The 21220-nt window shown below is 40.1% G+C and overlaps 1 protein-coding gene across 1 annotated transcript in view; it reads left to right on the forward strand.

The window, feature by feature from the left end:
• The first annotated feature begins 6 nt into the window (after positions 1–6).
• MIB1 (mindbomb E3 ubiquitin protein ligase 1) overlaps positions 7–21220 on the forward strand; it is a 157222-nt gene continuing 136008 nt past the window's right edge. Inside the window, exon 1 of the mRNA XM_006901063.1 lies at positions 7–284. Coding sequence (XP_006901125.1) covers positions 56–284 — 229 coding nt within the window. The 5' untranslated portion in view covers positions 7–55. The remainder of the gene's footprint in view (positions 285–21220) is intronic.

Consider the following 21220-nt stretch of genomic DNA (forward strand, 5'->3'; position numbering starts at 1 on the left):
GGGGCCCCCGGCGGCAGCGGCGGCGGCAGCGGCGGAGCCCACCGCCCGGGCGCAGATGAGTAACTCCCGGAACAACCGGGTGATGGTGGAAGGGGTCGGGGCCCGGGTAGTGCGCGGCCCGGACTGGAAGTGGGGCAAGCAGGATGGCGGCGAGGGCCATGTCGGCACCGTGCGGAGCTTCGAGAGCCCCGAGGAAGTGGTGGTAGTGTGGGACAACGGCACCGCCGCCAACTATCGCTGCTCCGGGGCCTACGACCTGCGCATCCTGGACAGTGCGCCCACAGGTGAGCGCCTCCTTGGGGGTCGGCTGGGGGTGTGGGCGCCCCAAGTGAGCGGCTACCTGGGGAACGGCGCGGGGGGGCGCTCCCACAGGTGAGCGGCTGCTTGGGGGGCGGCCGGGGTAGGAGGCGCCTCGGGTGAGCAGCTACCTGGCCAGGCCGCGCGGGGGCACTACTGGGGGTGGGGAGAGCCACAGGTGAGCAACTACCTGGCTGCGCTGCTCGGGATGGGGGCGCCCCAGGTTGAGCGGCTACCTGGCTGGGCCCTATGTGGGGGCGTGGCGGGGAGACCAAGGTTGGGGGACACCCTAGGTGAGCACCTCCCTGGCTACACCTTGCAGCGGTTGCAGAAAGGCATAGCGCCAAATTACCAGCTTCAGTACCTGGTCACAGAAACTTGGGGAGAAATGACCTCCCCAAGGGAAACGGTGGCAGCACCACGCCGGGATGCTTGCAAGCCTAGAAGACACAAAGCCCCGGCTCGGCTGCAGACCCGCGCCCCTCCTCTTCCTTTGGGGAAGGAAGGGGTCTGAGGAGGACTGTTTAATAAGCCCTTTGCCATTAATCATCCGCCAAGTGATTACTCTTGAACGGAGGCTTGCTCTGCCATATGGTGCTCCGTTGACCGGTTACTAGGCTGAGGCCGTGGGCAGGCACCTCAGAAATGTTGATTTTTTTTTACTGCCTTTTTGTTTGTTTTTACCTGTAACCTGCTTCGGACACTCTGGAATAAGTTTTTCCTCGAAATTTATGTATTCAGAACCTAGGAGGACAGTTCAAGTCACTAATTCATTTGTGTTTTGTTGGATCTGAAAATACTTTTTCTGAGTCACGATAGGTAACATTTTATGATGCACTTGTTTTTCTTTTAACATTTTGTCTCATCCTTACACTTATGTCAGTAATTTCTCCATTTCCAACATTGTATCAGTGGCCTTGATTAACTATCAGGGGTCTGTTTGTTAATTGCCTTTAGAATTTTTACCTGATGTGATAAACTAATTGAAAGCTTTCTCCAACAAAGTAGATAATTTTTCCCAGTATTTTCATTGTCACACAAATTATACATAATATTCGCTACACAGTAACAAATAGATCAAGTTTAAAATTTGATATTTTTCAAAATCATTAAATCAGCTGATTCTGAGGCATTACAGTTGAGTTTGACCAACCTTAGTAAGAGAAGCTCTGGTGACCTAGTGGTAAGAAACTGTGCTGTCAACCTAGCAAATACAAGGTTCAAATCCAATGGCTGCACCACAGGAGACAGGCAGTTTTCCTCACATGGGATTTACCGTCTCTGAAAACCCCCTGGAGGGTCAGTTATAGGTTAGTTCAGACTCCATTGTACACAATCACACACTGCCTTAGTAAGGGAAGCTAAGGAGATAAGGAGCTGGGCTTCTAACCCAAAGGGATGTGGTTTGAATATACCTCAGGAGAAAGATGGGCAATCTTCTCCCATGCAGTTTACTCCTAGGGTCAGCTGTGAGTCTGTTCCGAGTTGATGGCATGTAACAACCTTAATAATCTTGAAATAGGTTTGTAGTTCTTAGCAGCAATGAACTGTGGAAGAAATTAACATGAACCAACTAGTTCTTAGTTTTTGAGAAGATGTTATGGATAATGAGAGCATTATAAAAGTAATTGAAAAGTACATGGAAAAAGCAAAAAGTAACCACTGTTACTGGTTTCTTGTGAATTCTTAGAGTATATTCTTTCTGTTTTGTAAGACTATTCCATAAATCTCTCCTTTTAGAGCACAAGTCATAATAGTCTGTATTCACTCTTGCATTACTCTTTTCACTTACTAATATATACTATGACAGCTGTCCAAGTTAGGTATACTTAACTTTTGTGGCTGCATAGTATATCCGTGCCTGGATTCAATGATAAATCTAACTAATACTTGATTGACCGGAATTTATGTGGCGAGAAGCTGCGCTGCAATCCTGAAGGAATGTGGTTCAGGGTCACCAGCTGCTCTGTGGGAGAAGGATGGGCAATCTCCTCCCATGCTTTAATTCCAGAGGGTCAGCTGTGGATCGGTTCTGACTCTCGTACGCAACAGTAACAACTTTGTGTGTGTGTCTTTCTGCTATACGTGTTTTATTCTGAAGAAGGGGAATTGCAAATTAAGAATTTACAAATAAAGATTTTAATCACTCACTCCTGTTGATTTAGTGCCAACTCATAGGGATCCTCTGTTGAATTTCAGAGGCTGTAAATAGTAGTGGGAGGAAACTGACTTTTTTTCTCCTTCAGAGCCTCTACTCGATGCACTGGAGGCAGATGCCTACGGCCAGAGATGTAGTGCCTTTGTGTTAGCAACACAACACAGCACCCTGCAGACCATGCTGCCAGTGTTCCCTTAAGATTTTGGTAAATGTTGACTAATTGCCCTCTGGAGACTTTTTACCTATATGCGCTCTGTGATGGTAGAAGATTGTTCAGTATGACTTTTCTAGCTGTTGCCTTTAGCTTTCATCCATGGCAGGATAGGACTATATAAGCTGTGGCACCATCAAGGGATTGGATAGTTTGCTAATAATGTAAACAAAGAAGAAAGCACCTTTGATACTAATAAGGTATACAGACTACTAAAGTGGGGCTTGGTCAGTTTTATAGTCCTTTGAGGTTTAAATTGAACAAATTCAGAGGTGGGAAATGGGAATCTTGTTGGTATCAAGAATGAATAGTATGCCTTAACAGTGTTGCGATAGCAGAGCTATTACAAGTGGCCAGCTTTAGCAAACACATTTATTCCTTCCCAGTGTAGGAGGCTAGGAGTACAGGCTCTAGGGGAAGGCCTTCTCTCTCTCATAGACAAAAGACAAAAGTTGTTTACCTGGAAACTTGAATGTGTTCTGGCCTTCCCTGATGTAAGGTAGTTTCATTGTGAAGGGACCCTGGTCAAAAAAGGAAGAAAAAAGATGCTCCACTCCTGGCAGTTATTTCTTGGTGTTAACTAAATGTATCTGCTTGGCTCAATTTACTACACTATATCCTAAAGGAACTTCCTTCCATTATATCTGATTAGTGTTGTAGTGGAATTGCCTTCCTCCATGCTTAATCCTTTTGTAACTGCATTATTGGAATTATGGAAGGGGTCATTATAGAGTGCCTAAGCTGTAACATACACATTTATTTATGGGAGACACATTTCAGTCCATGACAGAGTACAAGCACATCCTCTTGGGCCAGAGATTCTTGGGCAAGACTGAGGCCTCCAGTAGCAGCAGTGGTAGAGGTAGTGGAGACAGAGCTGAGCTCGAACCGCTGGCCACAGAGTCAGAGCTGAGGGCCTTTGCCTAGGCCTACTGCAGCAGAGGTGATACCGTAATTGGCAGAGTTAAAAAGAACTTTGTAATTCTGGCCAAGAGCTGCAAGGGATATATGTATGTGTGATATGAAGTCTACAAATTGTATGACAATGACAAATAACAAGTTCAAGAGAGTGGATATCATTTCAGGTGAAAAGAGTGCCATGCAGTTGGTGCTGGTACACCAGAAGCTTTCACTACTTTGGCAATCTTGATGTTTTCAAGTGGATGTTGAGTACGTAGGTGTTAATGCCTTTACACTTTTTTGGTGTGTTGTTGTGTACCGTAGAGGTGACCCCTAGCTGATCCTCCAGTGGGTTTTCAGAGGCAGTTAATCACAGGGAAGGAGATTGCCCATCCTTTTCCCACTGAGCAGCTGGTGAATTTGAACTGCTTTCCTTTGGGACTGCAGTGCAACTTCTTATTAGGCTACCAGTGGTCCCTAATTTTTCGGTATGTTTGACATAACTAATAGTTAATTTGAATAATATGCACTTATATTTACCAGAAGGTGAACAAAAACTTTCCTTTCATGCATTTTCCTCTACTTAATACCACAATTTATTGTGGAATGTTTGGGAATTAAGTGGAAAACCTTAAATGTAAAATTCTGTGAAACTTTCCGAGTGCCAACACTTTTGTAATGGTTGACCGTTGTTAATCTTTCTTTTACTTCTTACCAACTACTAGAGATTTTTTCCCCCCTAAGAGTCAGATACAGAGTCTGATATTTTCACATATAAGCTTTATATTTTTCTTTCAAGAGACATATGATATGCTTGAATTTATGGTCCAGACTTAATTTATGTATCTCTTCATAAGCAATATCCAGATCTTACTAAGAGGACATTTGGTATATATTTGAATGATAAACTTTTTAAAAAATTATGTTTACTTACTCAGTTGATACTGCGGTTGAAAATATACACAGCACAACAGAAATCAGTTCAGGTTTCCACCTGTACAGTTCAGTGAAATTGATGATGTCCTTACATATGTATACTCCTTTTCTGAGTTATTCTCCTTTCACTAGTATAAGCTCCCAGTCCCCTAAGTTGTTTTGATCAGTTTCAACACTTAGATATAGACAAGAACATAATGGTCAGAACTGTTTGTTGCATTATTTGGCCGATTAACTGAGATGTCCTTTGAAGCCATGACGCTATGCCTTTAAACTAAGGAACCAAATCCTGTGTGATGTTGTTGAGTGATACATAAGGAGCCTCAGCTTTTTTTTTTTCTCCTTAATATAAATATGTATGTCACATAACATGACAGTTGAACTTTTTACAGGTATACAACTAACTTATTGTTAGCGTTTATAATAATTGATTGTGTAACCCTACCCTTAATTAATGAGACTTTTCCAAAGTGGAAAATGGAAAAGTGGTTCCAAATAGAACCAAAACTCAGCACTCTGTAAGCACTAATTCTCCTCTCTCTGCAGCCCACTGGTAATTACTTTGGTGTCTGTACATTTGCTTATTTTTTAGGGGGTGTCTTTTTGTATAAATGAGGTGATATAGTATTTCTTCTTTTGTGATTAACTTATTTTACTCGGGATAATGTTTTCGAGCTACTTCCATATTGTAGCATATATTAAAGCTTCATTTCTTCTTTTTAATTTCACTCTTTTTATTTCTTCTTCATTTCTACTCTCTGAAGTATCCCTTTAAATGAAAGTACTCCATATTGTTTATTCACTAGCCAAGTGGAAGCAAGAGTGGCATTCACTTCCTAAAAAACATGCCTCTGGAAACTATGAAATTTGATAAATGTTGTTAGTTGCAGAGGCGCTTCAAGCCTTTTGTTCGCAGGGTTACTGTGAATTGTCTCTGCTCAACTGTCTGTGGCAATCAACAACAACAATAGACTTTTAAAGTTCTTTCCACCTTCTGCTATTATAAATAGTGCTGCAGTGAACATTGATAGCAGTAGTCTCTATTTTGAGTCTCTGCTTTCAAGTTTTTAGGGCATATACCTATGGATGCAATTGCTGGATCATGTGGTGGTTCTGTTTTTGTTTTTTTTTTTAGGAACTGACATACTGTTTTCTGCAAGGATTCCCACCAGCAAGAGATCAAAGTTTTCAATTTCCTCACATCCTTGCCAACGTTTGTCAATTTTGAATGATAAAACATGGTATCTTCTACCTGGATATATTTGGCCAATTTGTAGCATGTAGAAAGATCATGGAAATACATGGTTTTTATTTAATCTTCGGAGTTAATTTTGTGAAGTTGATAATCAAGTAAATATAGTTACCTTTTGTTATATAAACTAAAAAAAAAAACAACACCAAAAAACAACAAACCAAACACAACACAACCCACCGGTAACATAAAACAAAACCATTGCTGGCTAGCCGTTATACACTCATGGTAAATAGTGGCGATCTAAGGGTATAAATCTATAGGGGGAAACAGCCTCCTCTATCTCTTTCAGCGTGGATTCCAAGGACTGATTTTTTCGATTCATAGCATAACACCTAACATGTACTATATATGCCAGCAGCTCTCTTTTGTTGTATAAGGACTGATTTTATTGAAGTTGTTGAGAAATAGGATTCTGCTTTTTGTCCTTTTTTTAATGAATTTTAATGAACGTTTACAGAGATTTTAGATTTCCATTCATTCAAAGAATACCAGAAGAATGACTATCTGTGCTTCATTGACTATGCAAAGGCTTTTGACTGTGTGGATCACAACAAGCTGTGGCTGACTCTGGGAAGAATGGGAATCCCAGAACATTTGATTGTGCTAATGCAAAACCTATACTTGGACCTAGAGGCAGTCGTCAGAGCAGAGCAGGGAGACACTACATGATTCAAAATCAAGAAGGGGGTTCGTCAGGAATGTATTCTATCTCCATACCTTTTCATTCTGTATGCAGAACAGATCATGCAAGACACTGGGCTGTACGAAGAGGAATGTGGCATTGGGATTGGTGGAGGAGTCATCAGCAACCTGCATTACGCAGATGATACAACCCTGCTTGCTGAAACTGAGGAGGACCTGAAGCACTTGCTACAGAAGGTCAAGGACTACAGCCTCCTATATGGATTGAAGCTCAACATCAAGAAAGCAAAGATTCTCACCACTGGGCCAATTGGCAGCGTCAGTATGGATGGTGAAGAGATTGAGATAGTTAATAGTTTTAGTTTGCTTGGCTCCACAGTCAGTATTCTTGGTAACAGCAGCCAGGAAATCAAGAGACAAATTGCATTGGGAAAGTCGGCTGTGAAGGACCTCTCAAGAGTACTGAAGAGCAACGATGTTAGGCTGGAGACGAAGGTGCGCCTGATCCAGGCTGTAGTCTTAGCAATTACGTGCTATGCATCAGAGAGTTGGACAGTAAATAAGGTTGATAGAAAGAGAATTGATGCCTTTGAGCTGTGGTGCTGGAGAAGAGTGTTGAATATACCATGGACTGTTAGGAGAACAAACAGGTTTGTCCTGGAGAAGGTGAAGCCGGAATGCTCCTTGGAGTCAAGGATTCTGAAGCTTCGACTGACATACTATGGGCATGTTGCAAGGAGGGACTGGTCCTTGGAGAGGGACATCATGCTTGGCAAAGTGGAGGGGTGGTGAAGGAGGAAGATCTTGGATGAGATGGATCGATTCTGTGTTTGGAGCGGTGGGAATAAGTGCGTTTGAGATGGCTAGGTTGGCACAGGTTAGAAGAGCGTTTAGAGCTCTTGTACATAGGGTGCTGTGAATCGCAAACGACTTGATGGCACCTAACAACAACATTCATTCACTGCATTTTTCTCCCTGCCCACCTCTCCCCCCCAGTTCGCTCTTCTCTTTGAGAGGTAAAAGAATAATTATTGGTGTAAACTCCACCTCCCCTCTGCCCCGAGTACACTCCACTATGCAACCTTCTTTCTGGACTCTTGTCATAACCATAATACCCAGTCATATATCGCTTTCAAAAAGTTCTCTCCCTCATCTGTTTCTATGCAGGATACATAATTTATCCAATTTTTCTCAGTCTCATCCCAACCTTGATGTCAGTCCTGTTCTACAATAGTGGCACCATTTGTGACTGAGATATTTCACTCAGCATAATGTCCTCCATGGGCACCCATTTTGAATAATATTGCATGAGTTCCTTGTTTTTCAATGCATCATAGTAATCCATTGTGTGAATATACCACAGCTTCTCTATCCATTTGTTTGCTGGTGGGCACTTAGGTTGTTTCCAACTCTTTGCTATTGTGAACAAAGCCCCAATAAACATGGGTGTGCATATATTTGCCTGGGTGGCAGTTATGGTTTCTTTAGGGTATATTCCCAGTAATGGACTTGCTGGGTCAAATGGTATTTCTATTTGCAACTTTTTTTTTTGTTTTGTTTTTTTTTGTTTCCACTTTTTTATTATGCCTGATGCACTGAGAGACAATTTATTTGCAACTTTTTGAGATAGCGCCATACGGCCTTCCATAGTGGTTACACCATTTTACACTTCCACCAACAGTGAATAAGTGTTCCAGTTTCTCCACAACCACTCCAGCATTTGTTGTTTGCAGCTCTGTTAAATTTTGCTATTCTTACTGTTGTGAGATATCTCATAAGTTGTTTTGTGTCCTTTTCTTTTAAAAAAATACTATTATGTTGTATTGTTACTAGAGCTAGTGGAGAAAATGAATTTAAATTTCCTGTTAAGATTCTTCCTAATCTTCTGGATTTGGATAACAAAAAGAGGAATAGATAATTTATTCAAAACTAGCTCGGGTCACATTTGTCCAACCTATTTTAGGGACAGTACTCTTTTTCTCTTCCATCTATAGCAAAGATATTTTCCCAGATCACAATGTGTGATCCTTAGATATTTGTACTTGTTGAAGGTTTGTAATTACTGACTCTGGGTAAAAAAAAATGACAACTTTTCCTTTTCTGAGTCTTATTTTTCTGTTTATAGAGTTATAGAAGCAAAAAGTATTGTTAAGGGGATAAAAACTTAGGTAAAAACCAAAACACAGCTTGTGAAAAACAATTTGGAGAAGAGGATGCTGATCTAAAAAAAATTGATGAAATATCGGGGATTTTTCTTAGCAGTGGCACCGTGGTTTTCCTACAGATCTGGCCATTTAAAAATGTAAAATCATTCTCTTAAAACACTTTTTAAAAAAAATTTGGAATCCTACTTCAAGACTTCATACTTCCTGTTAGTGTGGCTCAGTTGAATTCAAAACTCCTTGCTGTGGAGTCAGGACTGACTCGTAGCTAGCCCTGCAGGGTCTTCAGGAGGATGTAAACTGGAAGATGATTGCCAATCTTATCATCTTTGGGTTAACAGTGGAGTTCCCTACAGACTACATCACCAGAGCTCCCTCGAAGGTATCCATTCTTCTGTCAACCTTATTCATTGTCCAGCTCTCAGACACAGCACATGATTGTAAAGACAATACTGGAATCATGCACACACCTTAGTTTTTAAACTTATGTCATTGTTTTTCAGGCCTTTGTAGAGGTCCATGACAGCCAACTTTCCCAGTGCTATATTTCTCCATATCTTCTGACTGCTGCTGATACCAGTGATGTTGATTGTATATCTGAGCAAGATAAAATCATTGACAATTTTAACATTTTCTCCATCTGTCATGATGTTTCTTACTCTCCCAGTGGTGAAGATTTTTGTTTTCTAAATGTTGAGATGTAATCCATATTGGAGGCTGCAAATCAAAACTACAATAAGATGTTAAAGTACCTGGCAATGATGGCACCAGAAAAAACCCCCCAAACCAACAGAGAACCACATTTGCTGATGAGATTGTAGGAAATTGGAGTTCTTTCATACTGCTGGTGGGACTTCGAAATGGTATAGCCACTATGGAAAACAATGTGATGCTTCTTGAAAGAAAAAAAAAAAGCTAGAACTAGAAATATGTTTCAGCATTGTGACACTGTTGAATATATATGTCTAGGAATATGTCCTAGTGAAATAAGAGCAGTTACACAAATAGACATGTACTTTCATCAAGTCTATTGAAGGGTAAATCTAAATCACTCTAATCAGAGATACGGAAATAACCACAGTTGATGAATGGATCAATAAGCTGATACATTCATACAATGTAATATCATGTAATAATAAATAATGGTAAATTTGCAAAGCCATCTCACAGCGTGGATGGACCTAGGGGACAGAATGCTGAATGAAATAAGTCAATTACAAAAGGACAAACATTGTATGAGACTATTACCAAATCAAGAGGGCTCTGGTGACCTGGTGGTAAGGACTTTCACTGACAACCCAAAGGCATGCAGTTCACATCCACCTGCCACTCTGAGGGAGATAAAAGGGCTGTTTCCTCCTTTGTGATTTATTGTGTCTGAAAACTTATTAGAGGATCAGCTATGAGTGGGTGACTCAATACCACATAGCAACAGTATTAAGTCAAGAATAGGTCCACACAGAAAAGAAATATTCTTTGATGACTACCAGGGATGGAAATGGGGGGTGGGGAACAGTCACTAATTATATAGTATGCTGTTGTTATGTACTGCCTGTTTGTGGTGTTAGCTTAAAAGTTGGCTTTTTCTGCCATTATGTTAGCCTCCTTTGGCCTCCAGCTACCTTAACTGCAGACACATTATCTTGCAGATCATCAACAGCTGTGAGACTAGAACTAGAGAGCGCTTCCCACGTTGGGAAGCAGGACTTGAGGGAGATTGGAGTAAGATCCTGGTGATGGTGGTAAAGAGAGACTGGCAAGATGTAACCAGAGGAACTGGGTGATGGTAGAAAAATCTGATTGCTGAACTGAAACCAGATCCTTTACTAATTGAGGAATTGTGCCTTGGTACTGGTGGGATAAACCCTGGTTTTGCATTGGGTGATATTCTTTGCCTCTCCCAACTCCCCAGCTTACTTCCATAGTCTCAGTCACAACTGGGAGTAAAATCGGTGAGTCATCAATGAATACCGGACCTGAATGATGGGTAGAAAGAGGTGTGCGAGCATGGGAAGTGGCATGTCTGATCTAGCAGCTATCTGTTTGCTGCTCAGGATATTATTGATGGTGACAGTTGTCCTTTTTGAAGTGTGTAGACGTGGCCACCCTCATGTTGCATCAGCTCCCTTTACACTGGTTGACTATTATTCTCTGGAACCTTATGAACAAGAATAGTTTCATATAGTATATGTGTGTTAATTATGGTAAGGGGAAAGGCAGTACATAATGAGGGAGTTCAACACTGCATGAACTATACAAAGGCAGAGGTAAACAAAAGTAAAGGATATCTGCAGTAAATGCTGTAGTACGCAGACCTACAACAGCAGTAAAAACCATTTTGAGATGATACTTTGGTAAATATGTATGCTAAATAGATGAAGGAATCCTTGTGGGACTACATCTGCATACATCAGTACATTTAAGAACATTTTACGTGTAAGTTTACAAATTCTGTATGGGCCCACACGTGCATGCTGCACACAGTATATAGAACACAGGAGTGGTTAGAGAAACCACTGAGGCCTTAGATGTCCCGACTAAACTAATAGACTTAAAGGTGAGACATCTATGTCAGCTGGTAAAACACGGTTATATGACTTGACTGCATCCAGCAGCAACAACAGCAATATCCGAATCTGGGGAGCTCAGGTGGCATAATGGTAAGGAGTTGCATTGTCAACCCAAAGAAATCGTTCATATCCACTAAGCTGCTCCTTGAAAGATACATGAGCAGTTTCCTCTTGAGTAATTTATTGCCTCTGAAAATGCGCTGGAGGGTGAGCTGTGAGTAGGTTCTAGTTCAGTAGCACGTAACAACAACAGCAAAAACAGCCTAATCTGCTGAGAGCCTCAAGGTTTAAAAAAAATAAAAAGCAAGATTGAGTTGACCTCTTTCCACCTGGAACAAAGGAAAATGAGGAAAACCAAAGATGAACCACATCTTGTTCTAACCAGAGACCAGAACTAAGTGATGCCTTGTTACGATTACCAGCCACTTTCACCAAAATCACGGTAGACAGATTGTTGTTGTTGATTGCCTTCGAGTCGAGCACGACTCATAGTGACCCTATGAACAAAAGGCCTGAAGCCCCTCTACAACTATCAACATTTATCAAAATTAATAGAGTTTCAAGAGACATGTTGTTTGGGAATTGGATGAGCAAAACATTAAACAGTAAACCACCCTGACTTACTGGTCAGAAAGAGATTTGGAGAAACCCAAAGACAACCTTGTAACCTGGAACTGCAGAAGCTCTTGGAGGCTGCCTTAGTAGACAGGCCTGTAAAACAAACTCCGAGAGAAAGGTGCTCCTTCCGTCAATCACCTGTACAAGACCAAGCGGACAACATTTTCCCAAAATTGAAGTGAGTAACTGAAAAATGATAGGGAATACCTACAGATACAAACAGGGAACCCACAAAGATAATGGCACAAAGCCATGGAGCAATATATATATATATCATTCATTAGAAAACAAATTTGCTATGTAAACTTTCACCTACAGCACATAAAATGTTAAAAAATAAATAGTAAACCCCTATATGAATAGTTCTCAGGTTTAGCAAATAAAATTTAGATTTAGCCTTTAAAATTTAGTTTTACCTTTTAAAATGTAGATTCTTATTTAGTAGGTCTGGGATCCAGCAGAGTTATTTATTTATTTATTTTTTTCTTTTTAAAATTTTCTAACAAGTTCACATTTGATGGAGATGTAGCTGGTTTGTTGACATACTCAGATTACTGGGACACAAAGTGACTTGTTAATTGATATGCCCACCCAGCATTTCCTCCTGTTCTCAGTGGATTCCAACCCTTGATTGATTGATAATCATTCATCCCACTCTTCACTTTTAGAAATTGTCTGTATTGGACAGGGAGAAGAGAGTACACAGCTTTCACATTTTTTTAATATAGGTAATTTTTGCAGGTAAAATGCTTTGGTAGTATATTTTTGATTCTGTATTATACAGCTTCATTCCACTAATTAGATAACTTCTTTGTGGGTATGTTTCTACATGGCTATGTACCAGGTTTTCTTCTCCAGCAACCAGTGTGATTCCCATTTGGGCTTCAGTCTGTTACAGAAATGTGTGCTCTCTTTTGTGTTTTGTTCTATATTACGTGTGGAGAGAGTGTGATTCTTTTATCTCCACTTTATCAGTCTCTGAATGAATATTTTCTGGTGGATGTTGTGTACTGTCTAGTGGGAACCCACCCATAGCTTACTCTCTGGCAGATTTTCAGAGGCAGTTACTCACACAGGTCCTTCTCCCTCAGAGCAGCTGGTGGATTTGAACCAGGTTTCTTTGGAATTGCAGTGCAGCTTCTTTCCACTCTTTTACACATTTCAAAGGACTTCTGTTTTATTTTATCTGTGGTAATTCTACTAAAACAGTTGAGAGGAAATGGAATCTCAGATTAGCACCTAGAAACAATCGCCATTTTTAACACTTTTTGTTTTTAAAGAAGATTGTTTTATATTAGTTTACATATAAAACTCGTACATTGTGTTTCATTAATTTCTTCATTCACATTTTGTTTCATAGGATCATTCCCATTCATTGTGGTTTTATAAAATTAGTCATTTATGCCCACTATCACCCCACCTTTTCAAGTTCGCACTGGATCCATCCCAATTCCTTCACCTCCTCCTTTTGCCCACCAAACTCTACAACCCTTTGATGTCCCTGCTCCTCAACTCCTCATTCTATTCCCCTTTCCCCCTTGGACTTAGAAACACATCTTACTAGTTATTCTCTTTTAACAACAGTGGTCTTATGTAGTATTTGTCCTTGTGAGACTGAGTTCACTAGGCATGTTTTCTAGCCTCTCCCATGTTATATAGTATTTTCTAAATCATTACTCCAGAGTGGAAAACAGATGATGAAATGTAAATAACCAGCTTAGAATTAAAGTTTACTGGTCGTGCCTCTGCATTGTAATTGACTTGGTGGCATCCAACAACACAAACTATTGTACACTTAAAAAAATTTTTTTTGTACACTTTTTAAAAGTGCATTTTGTGATAAAAGTTAATATTTATTAGAAAAATGCGGAGACAACTGAGAATGTAAAGAAAGAAAAATTGCCCATGGTTTGGTTGCTCAGAGACTGCTATTTTTGTATATCTCAGCTTGTTTTTTTCTTCCCTGTTGAGGATACGAAGTCTTTTTTTAGTTGCTGTGCTCCGTACTTTCTTCCCTTTTTCTTGCTCTGATTTTACAAAAATTACTTGGAAAGTTAGTCCTGAACTGTTGTTTGTAGACGTATCATCTTCTGTGTTTTAGGGTTACTTTTAAAATTCCATTAAGTTTCATAGTCCCATTAATAAGTAACTAATTGAATGAAAAATTTTGGTGCTTTCCCATATTTCTTGTATCATGCCTTTTTAACATTTTTACAGAAAAACTCTTATTTTTTTGAGAAAGAATCAGTAGTTTTGAGTCTTTGCATATGTGAAAATTGCTTTGTATGACCATATTTGTTCTCCCCCTTTCAGGCTTGACTGGTAATTAGGATTGTGTATGCATTTCTAGGTTCAAAATCCTCTTCTCAAAAAACTTTGTCCCATTAACTTCCAGCATTTTGTTGAAGATAAAAGGCCTTACGCTAGTTCATGGTAAGATAATTTTCATAACTTGATTAATCATGTGACACAGTTGTAGGACATTAGTGGTTTTTCTGTTTGTTGTATGTGTGGCATGAGCAAAGATTATTATATAATTATATTTGACATCCTATGAGAAAACATGACAATTCTATGACAGCATTTTTGCTAAAATCAAAGTAGATGATTGAACAGCACATGAGGCTATCAGATCATTCAGCTCCTGTGGCTTAGCCTTTAATAACTTGGAATTGGCTTTTTGTTTGTATTTTGAAAAACTTTCCTGGCTTCCTGTTCCTGTAATCTCTGTGTAGTAGCACATACTCCGTTTAGAATCCCAGCCGCTCCTCTCACTTGTGAAACTGGGTTCAGCTTTCATATCCATTGTGCTAACTCTTAGCTAAGTGCTTAGATGACTGAATCTCGCCTTGTTTATAAGGTTTGTTTTGTTTAATGAGGAAAACTAACCTATGAATATGTATGTTTGTATGTGTGTAGTCAGTAGCAACTAAAAAAAAATTGCAGTTACAAGTTAAAATTGAGAAGACTGGCATTTTTCTTTAGATATAAAACAATTGATTATATCAGTTTAAATACACATTTTCCTCTTGTTCTGAAAATTTGATTCAGTGTTAACAGTAAAAATGTTAAGGTGCTTGTGGCTTAGTCTCTAGGGAGTTGAGCTGACTCTCTGGAAGCTCTGGTTTGAATCCACCAGCAGCTCCAGGGGGGAAAGATGGGCAACCTCCTTGGAAACTTTATAGCCATTGAGACCCCCTAAAGCGTTCAAGAGGTTGAGTTGAGTAAAATGCTGGTAACTGTTCCTCAGCTAACTCACATTTCTCTGTTAAATATAAATATTTAGCAGATTTTCTTTTAGAATAACAAAAATTTGAACTCTAAGAATACTGTATATTGATAAAACTGTGATAAAATCAGAGCTTATTTTTTTCAGAGCCCTCTTAATTTTATCTTCCCCCCCCATTCATTGTTGCACTTTTCGCCCCTCCCAACCCTCCCCTCCCCCAGTACACTTCCCTCTTGGAAAAGTAAAAGACAAATTCTTTCATTGTTTTACAATCCCTCCCCCCAGGTCCACTCCACCATGCAGCCTTCCCTCTGGACTCCTGTCATGACAAAAATACCTAATCACATATCCCTTTTAAACAATTTGCTCCCTCATCTGTTTCAATGCAGTATACATTATTGAACCCCTCTTTCTCAGTTTCTCCCCAACCCCAAGGTCAGGCCTGTTTTACAACAGTGGCACCATGCAGTATTTGTCCCTTTGTGACTGAGATATTTCACTCAGCATAATGTCCTCCAGGGTCACCCATTTTGAATAATATTGCATGAGTTTCTTGTTTTTCAATGCAGCATAGTATTCCATTGTGTGAATATACCAAAGCTTCTCTATCCATTTGTTTTTTTGATGGTCACTTAGGTTGTTTTCAACTCCTTGCTATTGTGATCAAAGCTGCGATAAACATGGGTGTGCATAAAACCAGAACTCTTAAACTATGAGAGAAAATGAGACAACCTCTTTAAGCATCAGATTGACAGTGTCTTGGTAATTTAAAAGGCATATGTCTGGCAACTTAGAAAATCTGCTTCTAGTTGTATATCCATTAGATTTTCTGACATGTATCAGAGATACGTGTAAAGTACTGTCTATAGTAATTCTATTAATAATAATAAACACATACTAATACAAAGAAAGGAAGTTTTAGGGAAGCTCTGGTCGTCTAGTGGCAAGAAGCTGTGCTGCAATCCCAAAGGCACATGGTTTGAATCCACCAGATGCTCCACTGGAGAAGGAGAGGCAATCTCCTCCTGTGCCAGTCGGATCTAATTTGATGGTACACAACCAGGGAAAAAAAAAGTAAAGGGAGTTCTGTTGAAGTAGTGGAAAGGGATTACACCATTAACCCAGAGGCATATAGTTTGAATTCACCAGCTGTTTTGTGAGAAAAGCATGGACAGCCTCCTTTTTTGGAATTTATAGTCGTAGAAAACCTACTAGTGGATCTCCTATGGATTGCCTCTGACACAGTGACTCATGTCAGTAATAAAAGTAATAGCAATAATTTAAAAATGGAAAGGTTGCAAATTGAGTAATGAACATAATTTTAGTAGTGATAGAATGTTATTAAAGTGAAATCAGTAAGCCTGTATTTAATTAAGACTATATTGAATGTAAAGGGTTTTCAATGGGATGCTGAAGATAATATACTTCTTATGTAAATTTAACAGTTTGAAAAAAGTAATGGAAAAATACGTATAGAAATGGCTAAACACATAGATTAGAAGGATATTTAACTCTTCAATGGAAGAAGATAGCCAAGGGATTTGAGCTATATCTCTTATTTTCCTGAAAGTTCAGAAGATTTGGCAAGATGTTCCATATGTTAAATCTGCTTAGTGAATATGCCTTTTGTGATTCTGTAATTTTTTGTTTCATAAACGTTCATAATGAAAATTTTTAGGGATTATAATTTTTTATTGGGTATAGAATTTTGTCTTGAGAATTCTTTAGTATAAGCTTAATAGTTGATTGTTGTTGTTTTGTGCCGTAAAGTTGGAATTGACGTGTAGCTGACCCTCTGGTGGGTTTTCAGAGACAGTTAATCACATGGGAGGAGATTGCCCATCCTTCTCCCATGGAGCAGCTATGTTGTTGTTATGTGCCTGTGACTCATAGTGATTCTATGTACAACAGGTCTAAACCCTGTTCTATCCTCTGCCAATCTTATGGTCTCTGACACACCTACCTCCATTATCCTAGTCACTGAATTAATCCATCTCATCGAGAGTCTTCCTCTCCTACACTCCCTCCACCTTTCCAAGCATGACTTCCCTCTGTAAGGACTGGTCCCGCCTTGCAACATGTCCAAAGTATGTCAGACAAAACTTCAGAATCCTTGCCTCCAAGGAGCAGCCTGGCTATGCCCTCTTCAGGACAAACGTGTTTGTTCTCCTAGCAGTCCTTGGTATATTCAGTGCTCTTCTCCAACACCACAGCTCAAAGGCATCAATTCCCCGTTTATCATCCCTCGTCATTGTCCAGCTCTCTGATGCAAGGAAGTGATTGTAAAGACCATGGCCCGTATCAGGCACACCTTAGTCTCCAGACTGAAATCATTGCTCTTCAGTACTTTGGAGAGGTCTCAGCATACTTTCTCAATGCAATACGTCTTTTAATTTCCTGGCTGCTGGTGTTCCCTTGCAGTGTTCCCTTGCTCTGTTCTGACAGCTGCCTCCTGGTCCAAGTATAGATTTTGCATAAGCATGATCAAGTGTTCTGGTTTTCCTATTCTTCTCAGAGTTAGCCACAGTTTGTTGTGGTCCATACAGTCAAACGCCTTTGCGTAGCCAATGAAATACAGATAGACATTCTTCTGCTACTCCTTGCTTTCAGGCAAGATCCCTGTAACATTAGCTACAATATCCCTAGTACTATGGCCTCTTATAAATCCAGCCTGTACGTCTGTCAGTTCTCTGTTGTGCTGTTCCAATCATTTTGGGAAAATCTTCAGCAGGATCTTGCTTGTGTGTGATATTACTGATACTGTCCGATAATTTCCACACTCTGTTGGATCAAGAGATATAGATCTCTTCCAGTCAGTTGGCTAGGTGGCTGTACTCCAGATTTCTTGGCACAGCTTGGTGGCACATCCAGGTTAGCATCTGTTTGTTGAAATATATCAATTGGTATTTCATCAATTCCCGGGGCCTTTTTTTGCCAATTTTTTCAGAGCAGCTTGAACGTCTTCCTTCATCACCACTGGCTCTTGCTTTGTTTCATGAAATTCTTCTGTGTCTGCCAATTCCTTTTGGTACAATGACTGTATATCTTTTCATCTTCTTTTAATACTTGCTGCATCACTTAATATTCTGCCCAAAGCACTCTTAAGTATTACAACTCGAGGCTTAAATTTCTTAGTTCCCTGACCTTAAGAAATGCAGAGCGAGTTGAGCCCCTTTAATTTTCTGACTTCATCTCTGCTCATTTCATTATTAACACTTGGTCTTCTCACGCTGCCCTTTGAAATCTATCCAGCTCCTTAATTTCTTGATTTCTTCCCTTTGCTTTGGCTTCTCAGCGCTCTAGTGCAATAGTCAGAGTCTCTTCTGACATCCATTTTGGTCTTTTCTTCTTCTCTGACTTTGTAATGGCTTTTTGGATTCATCTTTGATGATATTTTTCACAACTCATCTGATCTTTGTTCATTAGTGTTCAAGGCCTCAAACCTGTTCCTGAGATGGTTTTGAAATTCAGGTGGGATAGACTTAAGGTCATATTTTGGTTACTGTGGATTTCATTTAATTTTCCTTTTCTTCAGTTTGAACTTGCATATGAATAGTTGGTGGTCTCTTCCACAATCAGCAGCTGATACTGAGCTTTTCCAGTGGTTCTTTTTACAGATGTAATAAATCTGATTCCTATGCATACCATCAGGTGAAATCCATATGTAGCCTGCGATTATGTTTCTTATAAAATTTATTTGCAACGAATAAATCGTTGGTAGTGCAAAATTCTATCACTCTGTCTCCAGCTTCATCTCTGTCACCAAGTGCATGTTTACAACTACTGATCTTTTGCTATGCAAATGTTTGCTTAGAATGCGTGGAGCATCTCCCTCCACGCCCCCCCCCCCTTTTTGTTGGCTATCATCTTCATCTCAAGCATCTCCTTACTATCATCTTAACCACCTAGAGGTGGATACCAGTGAGGACAACCACTGAGTTGTCAGTGATTTCATTTTACTTGGGTCCACAATTAACAAGCTTGGAAGCATCATTGTGTTGCATTGGAAAAATCTGTTGGCAAGGACTTCTTTAAAATGCTAAAGAATAAAGACGTCACTTTAAAGACAAGGTATACCTAACCCAAACCATGCTATTTAGGGTTGCTTCATATGTTTGTCAAAGTTGGACAGTAAATGAGGGAGACCAGAGAAGAGTTAATGCTGTTGAATTGTGATCTTACTGAAAAGCATTGAATAAACCATGTTGTTGTTGTGTACCATGGAGTCGGAACCCACCCATCACTAACCCTCCGGTGAGTTTTCAGAGGCAGTTAATTGCATGGAGGAGATTGCCCATACTTCTCCCACAGAGCAGCTCGTGGATTTGAAGTGCATGCCTTTGGGATTGCAGTGCAGCTTCTTGCCACCAGGTCACCCGAGCTCCCTGAATACACCATAGACTGCCAAATAAATAAACAGGTCTGTCATGGAAGAGCAGCAGAAAAGAAGAAACAGATCTGTCATGGAAGAGTAGTCAGGATGCTGATTAGAATAAGGAGGGTGAGATTTCATCTCACATTCTTTGGGCTTTTTATTGAGGGGCCAGTCTCTGGAAAGGATATAATGCTCAGTAAAGTAGAGGGTTAACAAAGGAGAGGACAACGCTCAGCAAGATGGATTGACAAAGTGACTACAACAATAGGCTTAAGAACAGCAGAGATTGTGAGGCTTTTGAAGGAATGATCAGAATTTTGTTCTGCTGTCCATAGATGAGGGTTGCAGTAAGTCATAGCTGACTTGACAGCAGCAGCAGAAAGGTCATTGGTTTCTCTTTGGAAACCATTGTGTGACTCCAAGTGGAGCTTATATTTAAATACTAGGAAAAGAGTTGTTTTAGAACATTCTTCTTTGCTATCCTGTACCCATTTCTTCTTCTTTTTTTTTAATAATGAGCATTTACAGAGATTTTGGATTTCCATTCATTCATTGCTGCACTTCTCTCTCCGCCCATCTCCCTCTGCCCATCTCCCCCCCCCCCCCCCCCCCCCCCCCCCCCCCCCCCCCCCCAGTTCGTTCCTCTTTCAAAAGTAAAAGAAACACTCCCTCCCTGGTACACAATCCCCCCACACCCCTCCCACCACCCCAAGTACATTCCACTATGCAACCTTAATTGTGGACTCTTGTGATAACCATAAGATCCTATCATACATCGCTTTTAAATTATTTACTCCCATTTCTTTTTTTTTTTTTAATTTATTTTATTATTTTGTGTGTGTGTACCATCAAATGGGATCTGACTGGTACAGGAGGAGATTGTCCCTCCTTCTCCAGCAGAACATCTGGTAGATTCGAAACGTGTACCTCTGGGATTGCAGTGCAGCTTCTTGCCACTAGGCCAGCAGAGCTCCCATAACCTATACCCATTTCTTAACTCACATGTATTTCTGTGTCTGCATATCACTTAGCTGGCGTCTCTTGTCATTATGCCTGAGGATATGCTTGTGGAGATTTAATCATCTTTTCAGATAAAACAACCCAGAGATGTTTATATTTGCACATCCGAGATTAGGTGCTGCTTCTTGTTATGTGCCATTGAATTGCCTGCAACTCATAGCAACCCAATGTACATTAGCTCTGAACCTTGCCCTATTCTGAGACAATCTTATCATCTTCAACAGACCTAATGCCCTTTCTCCAATTACTGAGTCACTTCATCTCATTCTGGGTCTTCCTCTTCTGTGGATGTCCCTCCACCCTTTTAAGCATGATGTCCCTCTTCATGGATTGGTCCCTCCTGGCCATGTGCCCAAAGTATGTAAGGTGGAGTTTCAAAATCTTTGCCTTCAGGGAGCAGTTTGGTTTCACCTTCTCTAGGATTGACCTGTTTGGTTCCACCTTCTCTAGGATAGACCTGTTTGTTTTCCTGGTAGTCCAGAGATTAGCTTAGCTCTGTCTAAAATAAGTCCTTATGAATAAATCTGGTACCTAGATTAGTTATCTTTAAAGATTTCATTTTGAGGAAGAGTAGGTTCTGGATTCTGAACAACTGGATTATAAATGAGTTTGTAAAATACAAGGTAAGGTTGAAGAGAGTTTAAATTGCTAGACAGGCAAGTGTCATAAAGAATAGAAAACGGCAGATGACCCAGATATCCATTTTTTACTTTGGAATACTTTTTAAAGCAAATATCCCCTTGTTGATGAGTGAATTCAGACTTCTAGTGACCCGGTAAGACAGAGTAAAACAGTCCCAGAAGGTTTCCAAGGTTGTAAATATTTTTTTTTCTATAATTATATTTTA

Source organism: Elephantulus edwardii, unplaced genomic scaffold (genome assembly GCF_000299155.1).
Source record: "Elephantulus edwardii isolate Elephantulus edwardi_28Jun2011 unplaced genomic scaffold, EleEdw1.0 scaffold00307, whole genome shotgun sequence".
NCBI classification, from domain to species: Eukaryota; Metazoa; Chordata; class Mammalia; order Macroscelidea; family Macroscelididae; genus Elephantulus; species Elephantulus edwardii.